At 37.8% G+C, this 19,932-nt stretch overlaps 1 protein-coding gene across 4 annotated transcripts in view; it reads left to right on the top strand.

Annotated features, from left to right (window-relative positions):
- Window positions 1-19,932, top strand: part of EPHA7 (EPH receptor A7) — a 170,264-nt gene that overhangs the window by 123,666 nt on the left and 26,666 nt on the right. For all 4 annotated transcript variants that reach the window (XM_073336778.1, XM_073336777.1, XM_073336779.1 and 1 more), the window contains exons 6-7: window positions 11,557-11,681; window positions 14,725-14,893. In XM_073336778.1, coding sequence (XP_073192879.1) covers window positions 11,557-11,681; window positions 14,725-14,893 — 294 coding nt within the window. The remainder of the gene's footprint in view (window positions 1-11,556; window positions 11,682-14,724; window positions 14,894-19,932) is intronic.

Genomic DNA, 19,932 nt, shown 5'->3' with positions numbered 1-19,932 from the left:
GAATCTGTCTCTGCTAAGAGTGGAACTAATCAAAAAAGAAAAATGATTTATAATTTGCACAACTGACATTTTGTAATGTATATCAGCAGCAACTTTGATGGGGAGTAACTGCAGAAAATACTTACCCTTTGGGCAGTAAGCTTATCTTCCTCTCAGATCCATGATAGACTACAGTAGTGCATAGGAAAATGTAACCAATAAGAGGTGTGTAACAATTTTAAAATTTTCTAGTACCCTAAAATCATTTAGTTAAGTCTTTCATGGCATGACTGATTTCTGCCCAATCGTACATGCTTTTACATCATGCAAGTGCATGTGTAAACTTCTGTTATAAGCGGAAATGGGAAAGGGAACAGACTTCTGTGTACACTGAAATGATATAAGGTAACATTTTCAAAAGCACCTAAGTGACTCAGGAGCCATTGAAAGTCAATGAGACCTAAGAATTTTTGAAGATAGTAGTAGTGTATTGTCTATGCAAGAGGAAGGTCGGATACACTGACAGTAAGAGTATCTTTTAAAATTATGCTAGATAAATTCTTAGGGCTTGTCTGCACAGTGCAGCAATGCACATTACTGTAGTATGATTTCTAAAATGCATTAACTGACCCATGTAGACCCTTCTCGTGTGCACTGAAGGTTCCCTAGTGCACTTCCATGTAGGGCTGTTTGAAACTAGGGGTGAGGTAGGGTTGTGATTCCCAGCTTATGTGCACATACTCACACTAACTCTCATACAGCCAGCTCAAATATAAATAGTACTGTAGCCAAGCTGGGTACATACTCAGCACAGCTAAGCTATGCTGCCCTTGCCAGTACAACCTTGCCTACACTGCTGTTGGTCCTCAGGCAATGAGGACTGGTGAGAGTATGTGTATGCAGACTGGGATAACACCCCTATCTCGTAGTATAGATGTAGTCTTTGTGCTCACTAGCAATGTCTACACAGATCAATTAATGCACAACACATTAGTATATTTTATAAGTCCCCTCCTTCCCCACCGTAGTGTGCATTACACCACTGTATATATGTATAAATGTATAAACTAGCCCTTTGTAAAGTTACATAAACTTGGGAAATGTGTTATTTTTATCAGTATAATTGGTTGAACATGATCTGTAGGAAACCGAGACAGTATAATAAACTTCAAGTATTTGCATATCTTTTGGGCATGACTTTATTAAAGGAATACATATATTCTCTCTTTGAAATATCTATTATTCTCTTTATAAATAGAGATTCCTTTTTAAGATTGAATGCATTTTCTCTGTCTCGGTTTGCCAGATCTAATTTATGGAATAGTTTATGGAAAAAAGATTCTCATGCTCGAAATGACTTTCATTTAACATTTTGTTTTAAGGATACATCAAAGTAACATTGTATCAAATGGAATTTCTATCAATGGTCAGGATGTTTCTACATTCATAGACATAAGGCCAGATGCTGATCACCTTATTCACACTAGAGAGCAATTACTCAGAACGGTAATCTCACTTCCATTAATGGGACTACTGTTGTGATTAACTTTGCATCTTTGTCAGTAAGGAGTTCACAGTCTGGCTTCATTTACACCAGTTTTATGGCTGTGTAGCTTCATTAAGTTCAGCAGAGTTACTTCTGATTTATAAAGGAGAAGAGAATCAGGTCCATAGTGTGTACTTGCAAGCCCTCTGTTCCAGGAACTCTCACTGCAATCTCTGGGACTGCCACCTGCTTTGCTTGCATAAATGTACTCACTGTTAGCAGTGCTATTATAATGCATTTCAAATGAATTTGGAAAGATGAAACAGAAATTGTACACATTTTAGGAGTGCTAGCAAAGAAAACTTTTTTTTTCTCCAAACATACAATTATGTCCTTGAATGTGCCACGGTACTAATTATTGTTTTCCATTGACATCTTTATGGAATATTTAAACATTTTGCAGTTAATATTTGATCAGTGATTTTTTTTTTAATGGCACTCATCTCCAGGGTTTTGTTGGCTGTGTCTGAAACAAAATGGTTTTTCTGAAATTGGAATGTATTCAAATATCGCTTGGACATCCTACTCTAATAAACATAATCATACCAGTGTGCAGGCCTCTGAAACCATTGTTTTATTCGTCAGGCATCATATTTCCCTACAGAAATATTATTCTTGTTTGTGGACAAGTTACGCTTGAATGGTATTACCAACTATACAGTAAAAGTCAACATATATTAAGATATTTTTCCAGGACTAACATCCTTGAAGTTGACATCTTCTAGTGACTGAGTAGAGAGCAGCAAGGAATTCAATTACAGCAAACAGTCTCTGTCATTACACCTATCCACTTCCACAGGAAGTGATTTGTAAATTGTGCTTTATTTTTTCATCCCATCAATCTTTTGTCCATAATTGACACTTGTCACTAGAGATGAATAGCAAGAGAAAGAAAACATAAAGTAGATGAGTAGCCCACTGGGAAAACAATGTCTCTGTGTTTGGGAGACTTTTATAAATTGCAGGACCTTTGGGTCAGGGTTTTAATCCAGAGGCAGATGTTTTGCTTTTGAAGAGTCAGTATAATAGCTGAATCTCAAAAAAAGGCAGAACAAAAATAAAAAACCTAATTAATAGAAAAATATTTCTTCTGTGGAAGAAAACAAACACTGCTAAAGAACAAAAGCCTCTTTGTGTTAGTTGTAAGGCTAGTTTATTATTCTAACGCATTTGTAAGAATCCACTTTGTTCCCGACACGTCAAAACTCATTCGGGAAGCAAAAGTTGTGGATGTCTTGGGAGTTGATATTGTCACTTGTTACACAAGTCAGCATCAGTTTGGTGCTGATTGATACCCATGTCAGCAGTTTTGAAAAAAACGGGACACACAGATGCCAATGGTATTTGTACCAGATGTTAGGCAAAAGAAACAGGGAAGTTCATACAACAGGTCTTGGAGCAGATTCTGGCCAGAAATACTTGACAAACATTCAGCTCTTATCGTCATAAACTGTTTTTTGTTTGTTTGTTTTATGTCTTTTTGCAAGTTGGAGTTTTTGTTTTGTTTGTTCTTTGGTCCTTATTGGTTTCTGTCCCACAATTATGTCACTGTAGACAGCACACATAACTGATCCCAGGGCTGACTTACAGAATTTGATAATAGGAATTAGCATTTAACCTCTTTAATTATTCTGAATACATCAGCAATAACAAACAGATGGGAATTTACTAAATTATTGCACATCCAATACTAAATAAGGGCATTTCTTGCAAATTTTAAACTGCATAATTTTAGTAAGAACGGTGTGAATATGATCATATTTAGCTAATATGTGAGGTGGAAGGGGAATTGAAGCCATTCAGTCGGAATGTAGATTCCTTTTAATCTATTTCTGACTCCTAGCTTTTCCTTAATTGATTTGCAGATATATTCAAACAGCCATTCTTACTGTTGCTCCCCATAGATCAGCAGGTAATTTAGGAGCTTTTCAACCACAAAAACAATGAGAAAAAGCTGTAATGGAGTAGTGCAGTCAGCTATTACTTGAGTTTGTTGCCTTTTAGCATCTACTACTTAAAAATCCCCAAGTGGTTCAATGAGCTGGTTGCCTCTCTGCCCACAGCTTACAGAGCATTGTAAGCACACAGTGTTATATTTATGAGCCAGAAAGCAAAGTGTGTCTGAGGAGAAGTTAAAGTGGCTTCTCTGTAGGATGTTGTTAGTGTAAAATAACTGATTTATTTGGATATGTTTCTGTATGGTGCAGCTTGTAAACACAGTGGGGAATTTCTCTGTCATTGATCCAGAGCAATAGGTACTAATGGCATAATACAGTGGTACTCAATAACCTTTTATCACAGGCTGCTTTGTCATGTGGAGACTTAACCGAGGGCCAGAGATATACTCTGTAACAAAAGTGAGAGTGCTGTAAATTTTTGTCTATTTAAAAATATTCAGTTTAAGAGCTGCCATGGTTTCTGCTGCCACTTTTGTATGTATTACTGTGTGATTTTGGCACGTTAGCACAAACATGAAGACGAATATACACAAATGTTTCAAAACAGCCAAACATTCTTAGGAAGAGAGGTAGACCAAATCACTGTCAGAAGCTGAGCATCAGTGCCATACTGGAGCATGGGCTATTTTGCTTTGTTCCTGAAAATGCTTTGCATGTTTGTGGGAAATTTAATAAACAAATAAGGGAAATACTTACACCAATAAAATTATACAATTGACGCACACATGGGGCAAGATTTGATTTTAGCTATGCCTGTGTAAACCCAGAGAGACTGTAAAGTGAGTGTTGGCATATCCTCCCTGGGTTAAATGCATCGGATGAAGTGAGCTGTAGCTCATGAAAGCTCATGCTCAAATAAATTGGTTAGTCTCTAAGGTGCCACAAGTACTCCTTTTCTTTTTGGGTTAAATTGTGGCATTTAGCTACAGTCTAGCATAAGATATGGTGTGGAGCTGCACCATCTTCCAAAATTACCTAGTTGCACTGGGGGGGACAGTAATTTGCTACAGTCCTTACACAGGACTGATAATGGAGAAATGGGGAGATGTTTATTCTCTCCTTGAACAGCCACAAAAGGACTAACGATAATCTAGTCCAGTGGTTCTCAGCTGGGGGCACACAGAGGTCTTCCAGGGGGTACATCAACTCATCTAGATACATGCCTAGTTGTACAACAGGCTACATTAAAAGCACCAGTGAAGTCAATACAAACTAAAATTTCATACAGACAATGACTTGTTTGTACTTCTCTATATAATGAAATGTAAGTACAATATTTATATTCCAATTGATTGATTTTACAATTCTATGGTAAAAATGCAAAAGAAAGCAATTTTTCAGTAGCAGTGTGCTGTGGCACTTTTGTATTTTTATGTCTGATGTTGTAAGCAAGTAATTTTTCAGTGAGGTGAAACTTGGCGGTATGCAAGACAAATCAGATTCCTGAAAGGGGTCCAGTAGTCTGAAAAGGCTGAGAGCCACTAATCTAGTCCTGTCCTAATATTTTTCTATTTCAGTTTCTTTCTACGTAGACCTTTGCATGCACTGTTTAGAATGGGCCACATACCGAGCTCAGATAAAACGGGTATAAATTCAGAGCAATTCCAGTCTACAATAATCTGCACAGAAAACAGATAGGTAATATATTTTTGAAAGAGACATTATTTAAATAAATATCGGTAATGGTATGATTGGTACTTCCATTTATGATTTGCATTTTTAGGACTGATACCTGAATACTGAATGCTTCATCAATTGGTACAACATGTCCTTATAGAAAAGTGGTGTAAATATTTCATGTAATTTTATTGTAGCCTAAAATAAATCTTTGCAGTGATATAAAAGCAGATCTGAACACTGCATTACGAAAAATCTACCATTTCTGAATAATTGCAGCATACATTGGGGATGGAAAAAAGTACAAGGCCAAAAGCCACACAAGAAATTGTGTTAGGATGCTGTACCATTAAAGCGAATGGGAGTTTTCTGACTGACCTCAATGAGTCTAGCATCAAGTCCTAATTGTCCTAAGTGTCTTATTTTTGTCATAAAATAAAGGGATATATAACAAATAGTCAACTCTGTTCACTTACTTATTATGGCAACACTGATAAGGAAAGCCCAGTTGCATCCATAGTTCCACTATTGTTTTGTAATAGGGATCCCCCAGTTTTGCAGTATGTATTGTCATCAGTTCAACAGGATTTCTTCACATAATCCATAGCTGCAGAATTGAACCCCTCTTTCCTTAAGGATTTGAGCAATTTTGTTTAATGCAAACTCCACTTCTACATGTATATTTGTTGCCTGGAAATGTTATTTCAAGACAAATTTCTCACAAAGCACATCAAATGAAAAGTTTCCATGACTGATGTTGCTGGGTGTAATTGCAGTGCATTGATGTACAGAACTTGAAGTCTAACAAATCTTGGAGAAATGGCTGAGTAGCTGTCTTTTGCAAAGTATTTTTATGAAAGCTGCATTTCAGTTGACTTTGTGCTAAAAGTGCTCATGCAATACCTTACTTGCTGATACACAGCAAGCTCCAACTTCCCATACTTTCAGTTTTTCAGCTGACATCGTTTTGGTTGTTTTGTTTTGTTTTTTATTCTGGTTTCAGGTTAATATAAAGAGGAAAGCATTTCATTTCACATCAGTCACTGTGCTTTGGAAATGTTATCACATTGTATTGAGGAAAATTCTAGGACTGAGAACTGTAGAGACTAAGTACATTTATTTAGCTCAGGATGTAGGTTAAAGGCCTGGGCAAGTAGCATGTGTTAAAAAAAAGTTGAGTGTAAAGGATTAGTTTCTAACACTGTTGTTGCAGTTTTCTATCTATAAGTATTCATATATATTATTAATAACGTGTCACGTGATTGGTTTAGGGAGATGGTTGTAACATGTTGCCCTACCGAATGCAATGTTCTCTCCATAGCAGAGTATTTCCTTGGAATACCCTGCTCCTTTTGACACTTCAGTTTTAATTTTTACTACAACCTGATCTGAAAATGATGACCAGCTTGAAATCCATATAACTTGAAGGCTTTATCAGCAAAGCCCAGCAAAGTTATATTTCTCTATGGCTAAGATGTTGAAAACCAGTGAAAAATCAATTTTTTCTTGTTCTGAATGGTGTATTTGAAGCACTTAAAAAATGGTGAAGGGGTGTGCTGAGTGCCTGTCATGCTAGCAATGTTTTCTTCTGCAGCGTGTGTAGGGACATCCACCTGTCAGCCCTGGTAGGCTATGAGAGTTTGATGAACTGGTTGTTGTGTCAGCACAAAGGAAGGAAACGGGAGTTGAGGAACGTCAGAAAGAAAGTTGGTAGCAGACCGTGTGGAGCACATCATCGAAATAATTAGCTGGATTCTGAGAAATGGTGACTCTTGGGAGCAATGGTGCATGGGGAGTTGAAGAGTGCACAGCACAAAGCCCTACCATCAGGTTCCTAACTGACTGGGAGTGCTGTCAGGGATGGATTAACATGCTTTGACAAATTTTCAACTCACAGAAATGTGGATTAAAAAATTCTATTGGTTTGTTAATGAATGTTCACATCCTTCAGGAGAGACTGTGGGGAGGTGTCTGGGTATGGGTTTAAGGATCAGAAAGAAGCCAGAAAGAGGTGGGGGGGAATCAATGAAAACTTGAATACAAAACAGATAGTATTAAAAGAGAGAGACTATGGGGAAAATGACCATAGAGAACAAGAGAGAAAAATTGTAATGGGAATAAAAAATACAGAGGCCCTGATTCTGAGCTGCACCTCTCACAAGGAGCTCAGAAAATGCAGCCCAAGAGGCCAGGTAAAGGTGGCTTAAAGTCACCTCTGTGCCTGTTGAATTTTGGGACCAGCACCCAGACAAAGTTGGAGCAGCCCACGTTGTTGCTCTAACTTATAGTGGTTTTCCTAGAGGCACCAGTGAACCAGCCAGCCCAGAATAGCCAGGGTAGAACACTCTGGTTAGTCAGTCCCTTACCAACGTCCCTCCCACCTCCCCCTACTCTATGTCAGGGGCTTCAGGCAGAGCTACAATGTGTCTTGGGGCCGCCTACACCAATCTGGGAACCACTTTGCACCAAGGGAATTACTGATTGTGGCTTTCTTTTAGCACTAGTACACAGCACAGTCTTCCCTTTAACTAGAAAAAAAACATATTTTATTTTGCTTTTAAATCAAATCTGTCTTAGGAGAAAGTAGGGCTGCCAGTTAACAGGAAATAAGGTTCCCAACTCAAACTACTTTTGCACACCTACAATATAACTTGGAAGGTTTGCAAAATAATCTAATTTTCCTCCTCTTAATTTGTTTTCTCTAAAGGAAAAGATGAAATAATCCCTTTTTTGTTGTACACTTTGTCCAGAGGTTAAGTGGGAGCCGTGCATGGCACACACTACTTTCCCAATATCCCCAGATAAGCAAGGTTAACTAATCCCAAAGGGGGTAGTTCATATTGCTTCCTTGGTTAAAAGAAGAATAAATAGGATGACCAATGGAATGAAAAAATTAAATCAGATAAAACCAAAGGGAGTGAACATTGGGAACAATTTCAGATGACCTCAGTACTGTATAATTGTATTAGAATAAGTATGAACATTAACAATTTTGGACATCTAAAATGTTAAATTAACAGCCTGAAAACATTTTACTGGATGAAATAGAATATGATACATGGAACACAAGGATTCCTCTGAAATTCAGCCAGTATGCTGTTGCTACTCATTTAGACAAAGAAGACAACTAGTTAATCATCACAAAGAAAATTAGACAAGAGTAAATTGGTTTGCTGCATTCCAGAGACTTAGCTACCAAAGGAATATATACCACTAATTAGAGTGAAAATACTCCAAGCATGCAGTTATCGAGAGAGAGAAAGAGAGAGAGAGAGAGAGGTTTGGAATGCTTCTACTAAACCATGAAGTTTGTGATACAGTTATAAGATTTTATCAGTTCAGCAGCCTATGTTAAGGGACTTCAACTTTGATTATATTGACTAATGACATAATAGGTTATAATGAAAATTATCAGGCATGCCTTGAATCCTTTGTTTCCCTGGATTCTCTGAGCCCTTTAATGAAACATAAATAGGTTACATTTTAAAAGGTATACTAATGCACAATAAAATAAAAAGAGATTAGGAAACGCAGGAATTGAGTTTCCTAGAGCAACATTAACTTGGTCATGCTGTGGATATTTTGGCTTTTTCGTTATATTTATACAACATTTAATTTTGAATTAACATAAATGTTAGAGTTTCACTTGCGTATTCTTTAAATTAAGAGAAGAAAAATGCCCATGTTCAATATTGGAATGGAAGCGGTTCAAATTAGGCTTTGGGTAAAGAAAGCAGAGTTCGCCCATTTGCTGCAGCAAAAGGCCCCAGATCTTCTCTGGGTTCCTTATGGATAGAGACTGAATCCAGTGACATCAGTAGGATCAGGCCTATTAGTTGTCTAGAGATACAGCCATCACAGTGTGAAATGATGCACTATCTGCATACCTGAAAACTAAGCTAACTTTTTTTCCCTGACTAACGGGTTATGACTTTCAGAATCTTAGAGAATTCAGGAGAACTTGTGGAAAACTCCTAAAAATCATGGGATCCACAATATTTTTTTTCACTGATGATTTTCTCCTGTTGCTGATATTAAGCAGTCATTTTTTAAGGCTTGAGTTTTGTGCATTTCTGTGAGAATTTTACCATTTCCCCTGTGCAGCAGCCCCTTCTCCTATAAGAGAAGAGAAACTTTATGATATCATAAAAGGTGTGGGTTTCATTGGGATCTTCTTAAAAAAAAAAAACTAAGATGCCAAGGAGCATGCTCAGAAGGGATTTTCTCCTTTGTTCTCACTCCTTTGGAAGAGTGTCATAATTCATGGGTATTACTGTCCAGCTCAAATGAATGGAAGCAGAATTCCTTTTTTTAGGAATTAGGAATTCCTCCTGCCTGTTAGCATACTAACTACATCTTCCTCATTCTTATCTTCTTTCACAAAGTTATTTTAAACTCCCATTTGAGGCTTATTCTGACAGGCATATGCAACATCTTGGGTGGGTAACATTTTAAGCCTGGTTGTCAATATATGCTTTTTCTAACAATGGCAAAACTGAGTTGCTAGTTTCTTTGGATGCAAATACTAGATGTTAGATCCTTCAGTCTTTTCTAAGTGCCTTGATTGCAGGTTGAAAATTTGTGATATTTAAAGAAGGAATGAAATTTACATATTATGTAATTTTATGCATAAAAAAGCGGGGGCAGGGATTCTTCTGGGAAACAATATTTTTTTTAGTTTCAGAACTACTTAAATAGTCTTTACTGCATCTTTTAAATTTCAGACTATTTCCATCTTCTGAAAGCATTACTAAATGATTCTTTTTCTGTGCCCCAGAGCCACCTGTTACCTTTGTTGGTAGTGATTATTTTTGTGGGTGTTTGCTATTTTATTATTTTCCATATATAGTTGGTCGCTTCTCATGAATTATGACATCTGACCAGAGCAGTGGATCCTATGTCTGACAAAGGTAAAATCAATTTTATTTCTAATTTTGATTTCTTCTATAATGTATGGATCCATTACTCTGAATAGATTTTCTGGATCTGATCCAACTCTCATGAACAACAGTGGGAATCTCACCGTTGATTTCAGTGGGAGGAGTATTAGACCCTCTTAATAAACCTACTCTACATGAACTTGATCCTGCACCATTAGAGTTAATGGGAGCCTTTCCATTGACTTTAACGGTAGTAGGATCCAACTCTGATTGTGCTTGGTATACCATGGGAATGTTGTAAGGACAAGACGTAACATCAAACAGGGCTAAAATGTCATACAACTGACATTTGCAAAATGGTCATATTTGGGTAGTTTTCTATTCCACATTGTAATTATTTTTCTCCACACGTTTGGAAGTACCCATTAGTGAGATGAAGAAAAGGAGGACTTGTGGCACTTTAGAGACTAACAGATTTATTTGAGCATAAGCTTTCGTGAGCTACAGCTCACTTCTGTCACTAGATCCACTTAATAATAAATAAGAAAATCTGCCACCTTTCAGTATCATTAGACAGGATTACCCATAAATTATTTTTACCCAGAACTTGGATCTGTTGTAAGAGAAATCAAAATGACTTGTGCAAAAACCTTTTCAATCACTTATAACTTAATTATCACTTTATTACCTGACCAGTATATTTTCAAATGAGACTGTGGTGTCACACTATTTGCACACCATGCTTCAAGTTCCAAAATTCACCTGGTTTTTGTAATATGTTTATCGAAAGAATGGTGCAGTAGAAAAAACATAGAGTATGGGGGTTTGGGGGTTTTTTGGTTTGCTTGTTTGGGGGGGTTTGGTTCATTTTTGTTTTGTTTTACCTCTTCACTCCACAAGAACATACTGTATTAATTAATTTGTCAAACGTTCCTAAAGCACTGAGATCAAGTCTTGAAAATTTCACCCCAAAAGGAAGAATGTTTCAGAATGTTTTGAATGAGTGAAAACAAAGGATTATAACTGAAACAGGTTTGTGATGTTTACTATGTAGTTTTCACTACCAAGCAAATTCAGTCATGAAAGAACTTTGCTGGTAATTGTTTGAACTGGATCTGGAAGCAGCCTTTTGAAATCAGCCTGAATATGATAGTCTTTTTGTTTCTTTCTCTTAATTTTTCTTTTCTTTTTTTTTATAAGTGTTGTCAAAACACATGTAATAGATATTTGGACTCTTAATTTACCACAAGAGATTAATCTGAAAACCTACTTTCCTGGCTTAATTAGAATTCATTTGCTTAATTGTCCTTCTGATCCTATCAATTCCAGTTTTGCACTAGCTTGAACAATGCTATCTTGTTGCTGTTTGCACTTTAATTTAGATTTCTATTATGGTTTATGAACAGTAATAAGGTTCTGCTTGAATATTCATTAACTTTTGAATTGTGAGCTATGAAAAGGTGCTTTTCTTTACCTTAATGAAAGTGGCACAGCATGGGACTGATCAGTAGTGACATTTGATTTGAGACATCCAGCAAATTTGCTCATGGTTTATTGACACATCTCGTCCAAACAGCTCCCTCGCAAGTTAGCGAAGTAATGAAAGAGCGAGTGCTGCAAAGGAGCGTGGAGCTTTCCTGGCAGGAACCAGAACATCCTAATGGAGTCATCACTGAATATGAAATCAAGTATTACGAGAAAGTAAGTGTATGTGAAATGCACAACAATTTGCTGTTTGCATCATGTCATCCCACTCTTCCATGGGCAAATTTTAATGCCATAGTAATTATACCAGCTATTATCTGTTGGTGTCATTTCAGGTTGTAGTTGATTTTTAATAACCGTCTTCCTATCCCATTAATTTATTATCATGATAGGTTCTGTATATTGTATTTGTATATTACACAAATGAAAACATCCACTCGATAGCATGCTTATCTTGCTTGTTTTTATATGATTACAATAAACAGGACTGTGAATGTATTTGCAAGAGACTTGTGACTTTTCTGTCTCTTATCCCTTTTTTTTAATACTTCTAGGCTGTTGGAAATGTGCTGTTGAGATCAGACATAAAACAAAGCTCCAGATCATTTTTGGTAATAAAATAACCTATGGCACTTTTGCAGAGTTGGGCATGTTAGACCTGATGTCTCAAATCTTCATCCATTTTCCCTGAAATATCAGCTGGATGAATTATTTTTCACTTGCTCCCCTAAAAGCTCTCAATAATGTGTTGGTAGAAAGTGGTTGCATTTCCATGGTAGGTGAAGTTATCCTTGTATATGTAGCGTGAACTCCTGGGCCCAGTGAAGATGAGGGTTGTTTTGCCATTGACATCACTGAGGCCAGGATTTTAATCTCTGTTAAAAAAATGCTCGATACATGCAAGATATTAATTAATGCTCAAAGCTTCTAAAAAAAGGCTGAATTAAGATATAATAAAGGAAGGAGCTCTTCTGTGATCACTGTTGAGGATGTATTTTAACTCCATATCTAAGCTAATCATTATATTTATTTCAGAGCTGACTATGTCAAGTTTCTAGGTAACATACAATTAAATTGAAACCACATTGTATCCAATATCAAATGTCTCATCTAGTTTTCTGTGCTGAATAACACAAATATACTTATCTGATTATTTTTACATGGGTTAGAAAGGAGAGTAAAAAGGTAGATAGTTTATAATGATCGTAACTCTGAGTTACTTGGTTTAATTTCTCTTATTACAACACTTGTCAGAGAGCTGCATACCTCAATTTTTATAGCTTGCAAGATAAATTTTACTGTTTGTACAAGTTAATTCATTTTTTCACAGACCCACAACAGTGAAATTCTATCTTGGGATAAATTCCAAGTCTTCAAATGTTTACCAATGACTAAACAATGTTATTTTTTACATATCCTAAATAGTTTCTTGCCTGTAAAAATCATCATTGGTCTTTGTAAAACACTGAAAATGCTCGATGAAATCACAAAACATTTAGCTTTTTGTGAATAGGACTCATGAGAATATGATTTTTATAATTTATTCAATATATTTGTGTTGTTTTAGTGAGTTGTGCAAACAGGAGATTGGTAATAAATGTATTAAATCATTGCTATAAGAGAAATATCTGCCCGTCATAAATTAAAATTAAATTAATTAATGAGAATTCAAGACTAAGGATCTGATCTTGCAAATATTCACTCAGAAACTAAACTTTGCAGCTGGGAGTAGTCTTTTGAATTCAGTGGGACTGCTCACATGCATGTACAAGCAAATGTATTTTAATTTGAAATGTGTGTCTGACTCTTGCTTACAGGAAGAGTCACACAGTTATATAACTTCCTGAACTTTCACCTTGTTTTAGAACCAAACAAAAGTTTCAAAGGTTCTGACATGTTCTGATAAGTGTTTCTTCGTGTCTGATTTCTGGCTAGGGCTGGAACTGGAAGTGCCAGAAATCTCACAGGTAAGCCTGTTCTTGTGAGATTTCTAGCCCAGTTTTTCCCCCCAAATTCAAGAGGTTTTCAAAGTTCAAATAAGCTTAGTTTATGTATTCGAACCCAAACTCTGAAGTTCTGCTGACATTTACAGTACTATTCACCATTTCCTGGTATTTCTGCTTCCTTCTCCTTCCGCATCCCCTTTCCTCTCCTTCCCCCACATACACACACATTTCACCATCCCTAACCATGTTTATAAATGATTGATTTCCTCTTGGGGAAGATATGAAAAAATATTTCTACACTATCTGACATGTTCACTCAAAAGATAGGGTGGACAAACCATGGGAGAAGGCATTATCACATCTTGTACAAGAAATCTGACACATCATATGAAAAGCTATATTTCAACACAAGGGCTTTGTTGTTATACTGAAATACAGTGGACAGAATTCTCCACTGGTATAGTTGGGCAAAATGCCATTGAAATCAACGGAGTTGCCCATATCTACACGGAAAGAGAATTTGGCCCAGCAAATGCCTTGTATGGGTTGCTATCTGAATTATTTTATAGTTTCTGATACAGCTTGTGTAGCATTTAAAAAATGAATAATTATGTATAGATATTGCTATTTTTATTTTTTTCTGGGCCAAATCCTGAACTCCTTATTCGGTTTTTAATCTGTTTTACCTTATGAAATGGAATCAATGTCAATTTGCCTGAGTGAAATCTGTGTTAATAGTCAAGGACCTCCATGTTTGGTCCAGTATCTGGTAGATCACTATTGGCACTAAAATAGATGTAGAAAGCTGTAGAAAAGAAAGCAAGTAGCACTGCTCTGATGAAAATGGAGCGCTCCCTATCTCTTTTGAGGACAGTCAGAGTTGTCTGAATAAGGGGTTCAGGATAAAGACTATTTACTGTGGAACAATTCGAGAAATTGTTTTCATTAAATGTAGGAGCTGAGTTGTGAAGATACCATTTTAATGTTGTTCCTCAACCAACAGAGAACTTCTTTGGAGTTCACTGATGATCAAACTGTTCCTCAATGAGGCACAAAGGCAATCATTTTATCTCTGGATTTTTATGACTAACAGCATGTGCTTCCCATTTAAATTTTATGTCATTTTAAGAACCCCTGAATGAAATGACACTGTGTTGTAATGCTCCACAGAGTGTGCTACATTCTTTATAAGGGGGAAAAAAACCACAGCAAGTTGAAATAAACTGCCAGGACCAGTTGTCAGTTGTTTGTGTGCAACAATAATGAAATCTGACCTGGAAATATAACTTCATCCTTTGTCTTATTGTTTCTAGGATCAAAGAGAGAGGACTTATTCAACAGTAAAAACCAAGTCCACTTCAGCTTCCATTAATAATTTGAAACCAGGAACAGTGTACGTTTTCCAGATTCGTGCTTTTACTGCTGCTGGTTATGGAAATTATAGTCCCAGACTAGATGTTGCCACATTAGAGGAAGCCACAGGTAAAATGTATTCACGTTTGAAGGCAATTAACATTTTTAGTAGGAAAAAATGATATACTATAGTGTTATCTGAACTAGAAAGGATGGAGTTTGTGCTAATGTAGCATTTTTCTGTGGATGAAATCTTATACTTTGGGAAGACATGAATTACTACCATTGTATTTTGGTATGGGTGATGAGCTGCCTATTGTGTTTTATCATAATACAAGTAATTATAGTGCTATAGATAGCCAGGGAAGAATTGTAAGTTATTGGGCTATCCCTGTCTGATGGCCCCATTCTATAGAGAGAAGGGATGTTTGGCCCAAATACTACCCTTTGCTCTCCCCACATAAAAGGAGATTGGTGGAAAGATGGAGGACCCCACAGGACTTTCCAATAATAGGGAGTGTGTCTCTACTCACACTTTGCCAGATCATTTAATTTTTTCTAAGAAGTACATAGCCTTCTTTTCCTCCTAAACCCTCACCACCACATAGCTACATATAATGAGGACTGTGGGACTACAGCAATTCTTGCACTTTTTGTGGGACCAGATGGGAAAAGAAGCAGAAGAGTCAGGAGCCTGAGAATGTTAGTCACTGAGCTCTAGAAACAGTGAGATCCCTTACACAAACTACCTACCTGACAGCTCCACAATTCTGCTGCCTCTAAAGCAAAGGTTTCCCTGTTTTGGGTCATCTGTTTCAGGTGGATCTTTCTACCAAACAGGTCAGCCTCATGGAGCCAGAATATGTAGCCTGCCATTGCTTGCAAGGTGAAAAGGCCATGGATTTAGTATGTTAAATGTGGTATTTCTTTATGCTTTGCAGAATTTCTGTACCAAGATACACATTCAGTGCCTGACTTTAATTGTATTTAGGTATTACAACCATGAGACAGAGGAAGTTTATAGTTAGGTCTTGCTGCTGACCTTTATTTGTTTGAAAAAATGGAAGACTGTGAAAATGAAGTTCAGTGCAAATTATAACACATCATATTCTTTCCATTTTAGGCAGTCTGTTGATAGACTCTGCTTTGAATATATTTTTGGCAAATAAATTAAATGTTTAGTCCTTATTTATGATTCTCTCTGTTTTAGGCACCCATCACTTTGGTATTTAAGTTCTAATTATCAATGTCTCTAATTTAGTGTCTGTAATCTGTTTCATTTTGGTTGACCAATCAAGAAGAGGTTCTCCATGTTTATAGTCCATGTTGTAGACCGGAATAGTCACTGAGAGTAAGCATAGATTATTTTAGGATTCAACATTTTTGACAGGATCTACAAGTACCAGTAAGTATGCCAGTGGTTCTCTATTTATCATTGTGGGCCACATTTGTTGCAGGAGCCGGGTGACAGGGCAGCAGCAGCCCAGACTCCTTCCGCTGTGCAATGCCAGCCAACTGGCTGGCTGGCTGCCCTGGACTTCTCCCTCCATGCGGGGCCTGCCTTTAGCATGTAGCTGAGCTGGGCTGCAGCTGTGTGATAATGGGGCCACATGCAGCCAGTGGGCCACATGTTGAGAACCGCTGATGTATACCAACATTTGACAGACCAGGAAAAACAATAGTGCAAATATTCCATAGGCTTCTTAATGTATCCCATTTTTGACTCTTATAATGAGAAATTTCAGACAGACTAACAATCCAGTAGCACTGAAAAACTTTGAAATTAGGCTGGGCAAAAACATGTCACAAGGTAGCTTTCTGTTGTGACATACCACATAAGCTGCCTCATTCCTCAATTTAAAAAAAATTGGTTTTCACTTTGAGAGGGATTTTTTCTCCCCCGATGCATTTAGGGTTTATTTATGTCCTTTCTCTGAAACATCAGGGATAGCCATGTGTGAACATGGGACATTGGGTGGGGTAGGGCTCTGAAGTGGCATTGAGCATTCTTTCTATCAGGTGCTTAGCTGGCAGGTTCTTGTTCACATGATCAGGGTCTGACCGTTTGCCATATGTGGGTTCTGGAAGGAATTTTCCCCAGGTTAGATTGACAGTGACCTTGGTGAGTAGGGGTTGCCTTCCTCTGCAGCATGTGCGTATGGGTCACTTTCAAGGATTATCTGAGTATATCTTACTTTATCATTTCCCTGCCATTGCTGGGGCCTCGGGCAACGTGCCCCTCAGTCCCTCCTGTTCTCTGCCTATGGACAGAAAAGTCTAGTCTCCTGTGGGTTGTAGCACTTCAGTTTTGCTTCTGTTGTTGGGTTTAGTGTGCGGGTGCTGGGTGAAGTTGGTGGCCTGTGATGTACAGAAGGGCAGACGTATTCTTGTGGTCCCTTCTGGCTTTAAACTCTGACTCTATTTCATACTTTAATCTAATTGAGGCTTTGGCAGCATTTAGAAGAGAGACCTCCAAGAAAACTCACAATGCTTCAGGGAGCTGAGTAGATAATTTTGTATGTGACTCCCATCAAAGCGAGAAGCACACAGTGTTCTGTAGTAGTGGTGGTGGACCACTGTCAGGGTGCCTGGACTTCCCAATATTAGGGGCTTTTTCCTGTATAGGCAATTATACCCTCTTCCCGAAAAAAAAGTGTCCCTGATTTTTCACACTTCCTATCTGGTCACCCTAGCCACTCTGATGCTGTAGGTGCCGTCTTCCACATGATTTCTGGAGCTGGTTCTTGGATCTGGCTGAAGAGATCAGATCCCGTGAATGACATTTTTGAAATAGTGATGATGATAACCCTGGTGTTCAGCATCCACATTCAGATAAATATATTTTGCCCACCTAAATTTTCTATCAAGTTTCAAATGTGTTTTCACTTATTATCCCAAACTGTTGTGTGAGCAGTGGTGCTGTACTCACTAAAACAGATATTATCTTCCCTTCTGAATGGCAGCATTTCAGTGCTGGGAGAAGGAGGCTCTTTGTATAGTAAACACACACAAATTTTTATGCTGTACATATTTGTATAAAAAAAGTTTAAGATTATCTGTAAAGCAAGATATGTGTATTCTGCATGTCACAGATCAAAGTGTATGAATCATTATACATTGGTTTGTAGAGATACAAGTCCCCAGGGGAGTATTATAAATCTACACGATGTCCCTCAAATTATCATTTTGTCTTTTGATTTGTTGGATTTATTTGAAAGATGGTTTAAATCAATTACAGCCAGCGGATCTGAAGAGGTTCATGTGCACTATTTATTCCAATAAGTATATAATAAGGGGTTATTGTGCTCCTGAATTGTACTCTTGAGTTCAAACAGAAGTATGTAGTGAGCTGGTTGAAAAACTGGATATATTGGTATTTTTATCAAAATTTAGATAGGAAAAAAAGAAACAAAATATTTGTGAAAGTATGCAGACATCTGTGAAGTAGAGCTACAACCGTCCTGCTTTTATCAGACCACACACTGTTTGAGGGATCTTTCACCACAGATAGAGCATTAGACAGGGATGTCTGTTCTTAGATGGGGATATACACACTTGAAGACTTCAGTATCAAAGAAAGATTTTGTGAGGAGCCTGTTTTAACCCTTCTTACACACGATTCCACTGTGTGTGGAGAGAAAGGGGGGGATGAACTGGGATCAGAATCAATTATTTAATATTCCAGGGATCTAAATGTAGTTTGGAATGAGTTACCTATCTCACAAGCATGCAAAGTGGAATATATTTGGTCTAGAATTAGCATTTCAAAATTATGGGCTTTGATAGGAAACTCTATCATCTGCCATAACTGTGGCAATCAAGGAGTGGTTAATGCAAATAACTACTCCATAATTGGCAGTTAGAAGTTTAAGTCTATCTCCATATATTCCTGTTATCCACTACAGGGGTAGTCCATTAGGCATCTCCATAACTTTTCAACCCTTTGACTTGTCAAAGCTTACCCAAATCATAGTTACCCATGACTACCTTTAATAACATCTCATCCTTATTTAGCACTTTTTATCAGTAGATCTGAAAGTGCTTTACAAAGCAGGTTAGTATCATTATCCCCATTTTACAGGTGGGGAAAGGGAAACCCAGAGAGTTGAAATGACTTGCTCAAGGTCTCCCAACAGGGCAGGGGTAGAGCCAGGAATAGAACACTAAACTGGGAGAAGAGGTAGATACGCTGGAGGGTAGGGAATAGGATACAGAGGGCCCTAGAGAAATTAGAGGATTGGGCCAAAAGAAATCTGATGAGGTTAAACAAGGACAAGTGCAGAATCCTGCCCTTAGGACGGAAGAATCCCATGCACCGCTACAGACTAGGGACCGAATGGCTAGACAGCAGTTCTGCGGAAAAGGACCTAGGGGTTACAGTGGACGAGAAGCTGGATATGAGTCAACAGTGTGCCCTTGTTGCCAAGAAGGCCAATGGCATTTTGGGCTGTATAAGTAGGGGCATTGCCAGCAGATCGAGGGACGTGATCGTTCCCCTCTATTCAACATTGGTGAGGCCTCATCTGGAGTACTGTGTCCAGTTTTGGGCCCCACACTACAAGAAGGATGTGGAAAAATTGGAAAGAGTCCAGCGGAGGGCAACAAAAATGATTAGGGAACTGGAACACATGACTTATGAGGAGAAGCTGAGGGAACTGGGATTGTTTAGTCTGCGGAAGAGAAGAATGAGGGGGGATTTGATAGCTGCTTTCAACTACCTGAAAGGGGGTTCCAAAGAGGATGGATCTAGACTGTTCTCAGTGGTAGCTGATGACAGAACAAGGAGTAATGGTCTCAAGTTGCAGTGGGGGAGGTTTAGGTTGGATATTAGGAAAAAACTTTTTCACTAGGAGGGTGGTGAAACACTGGAATGCATTACCTAGGGAGGTGGTGGAATCTCCTTCCTTAGATATTTTTAAGGTCAGGCTTGACAAAGCCCTGGCTGGGATGATTTAGTTGGGGATTGGTCCTGCTTTGAGCAGGGGGTTGGACTAGATGACCTCCTGAGGTCCCTTCCAACCCTGATATTCTATGAAACCAGGTTTCCTCAGTTCCAGAGCAGTGCTCCCAACATGAGGAGTCATTTCCTCTCTTTAAAAGTTATGCACTGTGCAACAGATATTTCATGTGAGTATTCCATTAAAGAGTGGACACGTATATAAATAATG

Source organism: Lepidochelys kempii, chromosome 3 (assembly GCF_965140265.1).
Source record: "Lepidochelys kempii isolate rLepKem1 chromosome 3, rLepKem1.hap2, whole genome shotgun sequence".
In the NCBI taxonomy this organism is placed as follows: domain Eukaryota; kingdom Metazoa; phylum Chordata; order Testudines; family Cheloniidae; genus Lepidochelys; species Lepidochelys kempii.
The sequence above is the reverse complement of the archived record's forward strand: the minus strand, read 5'-3'. Positions and strand labels throughout refer to the sequence as shown.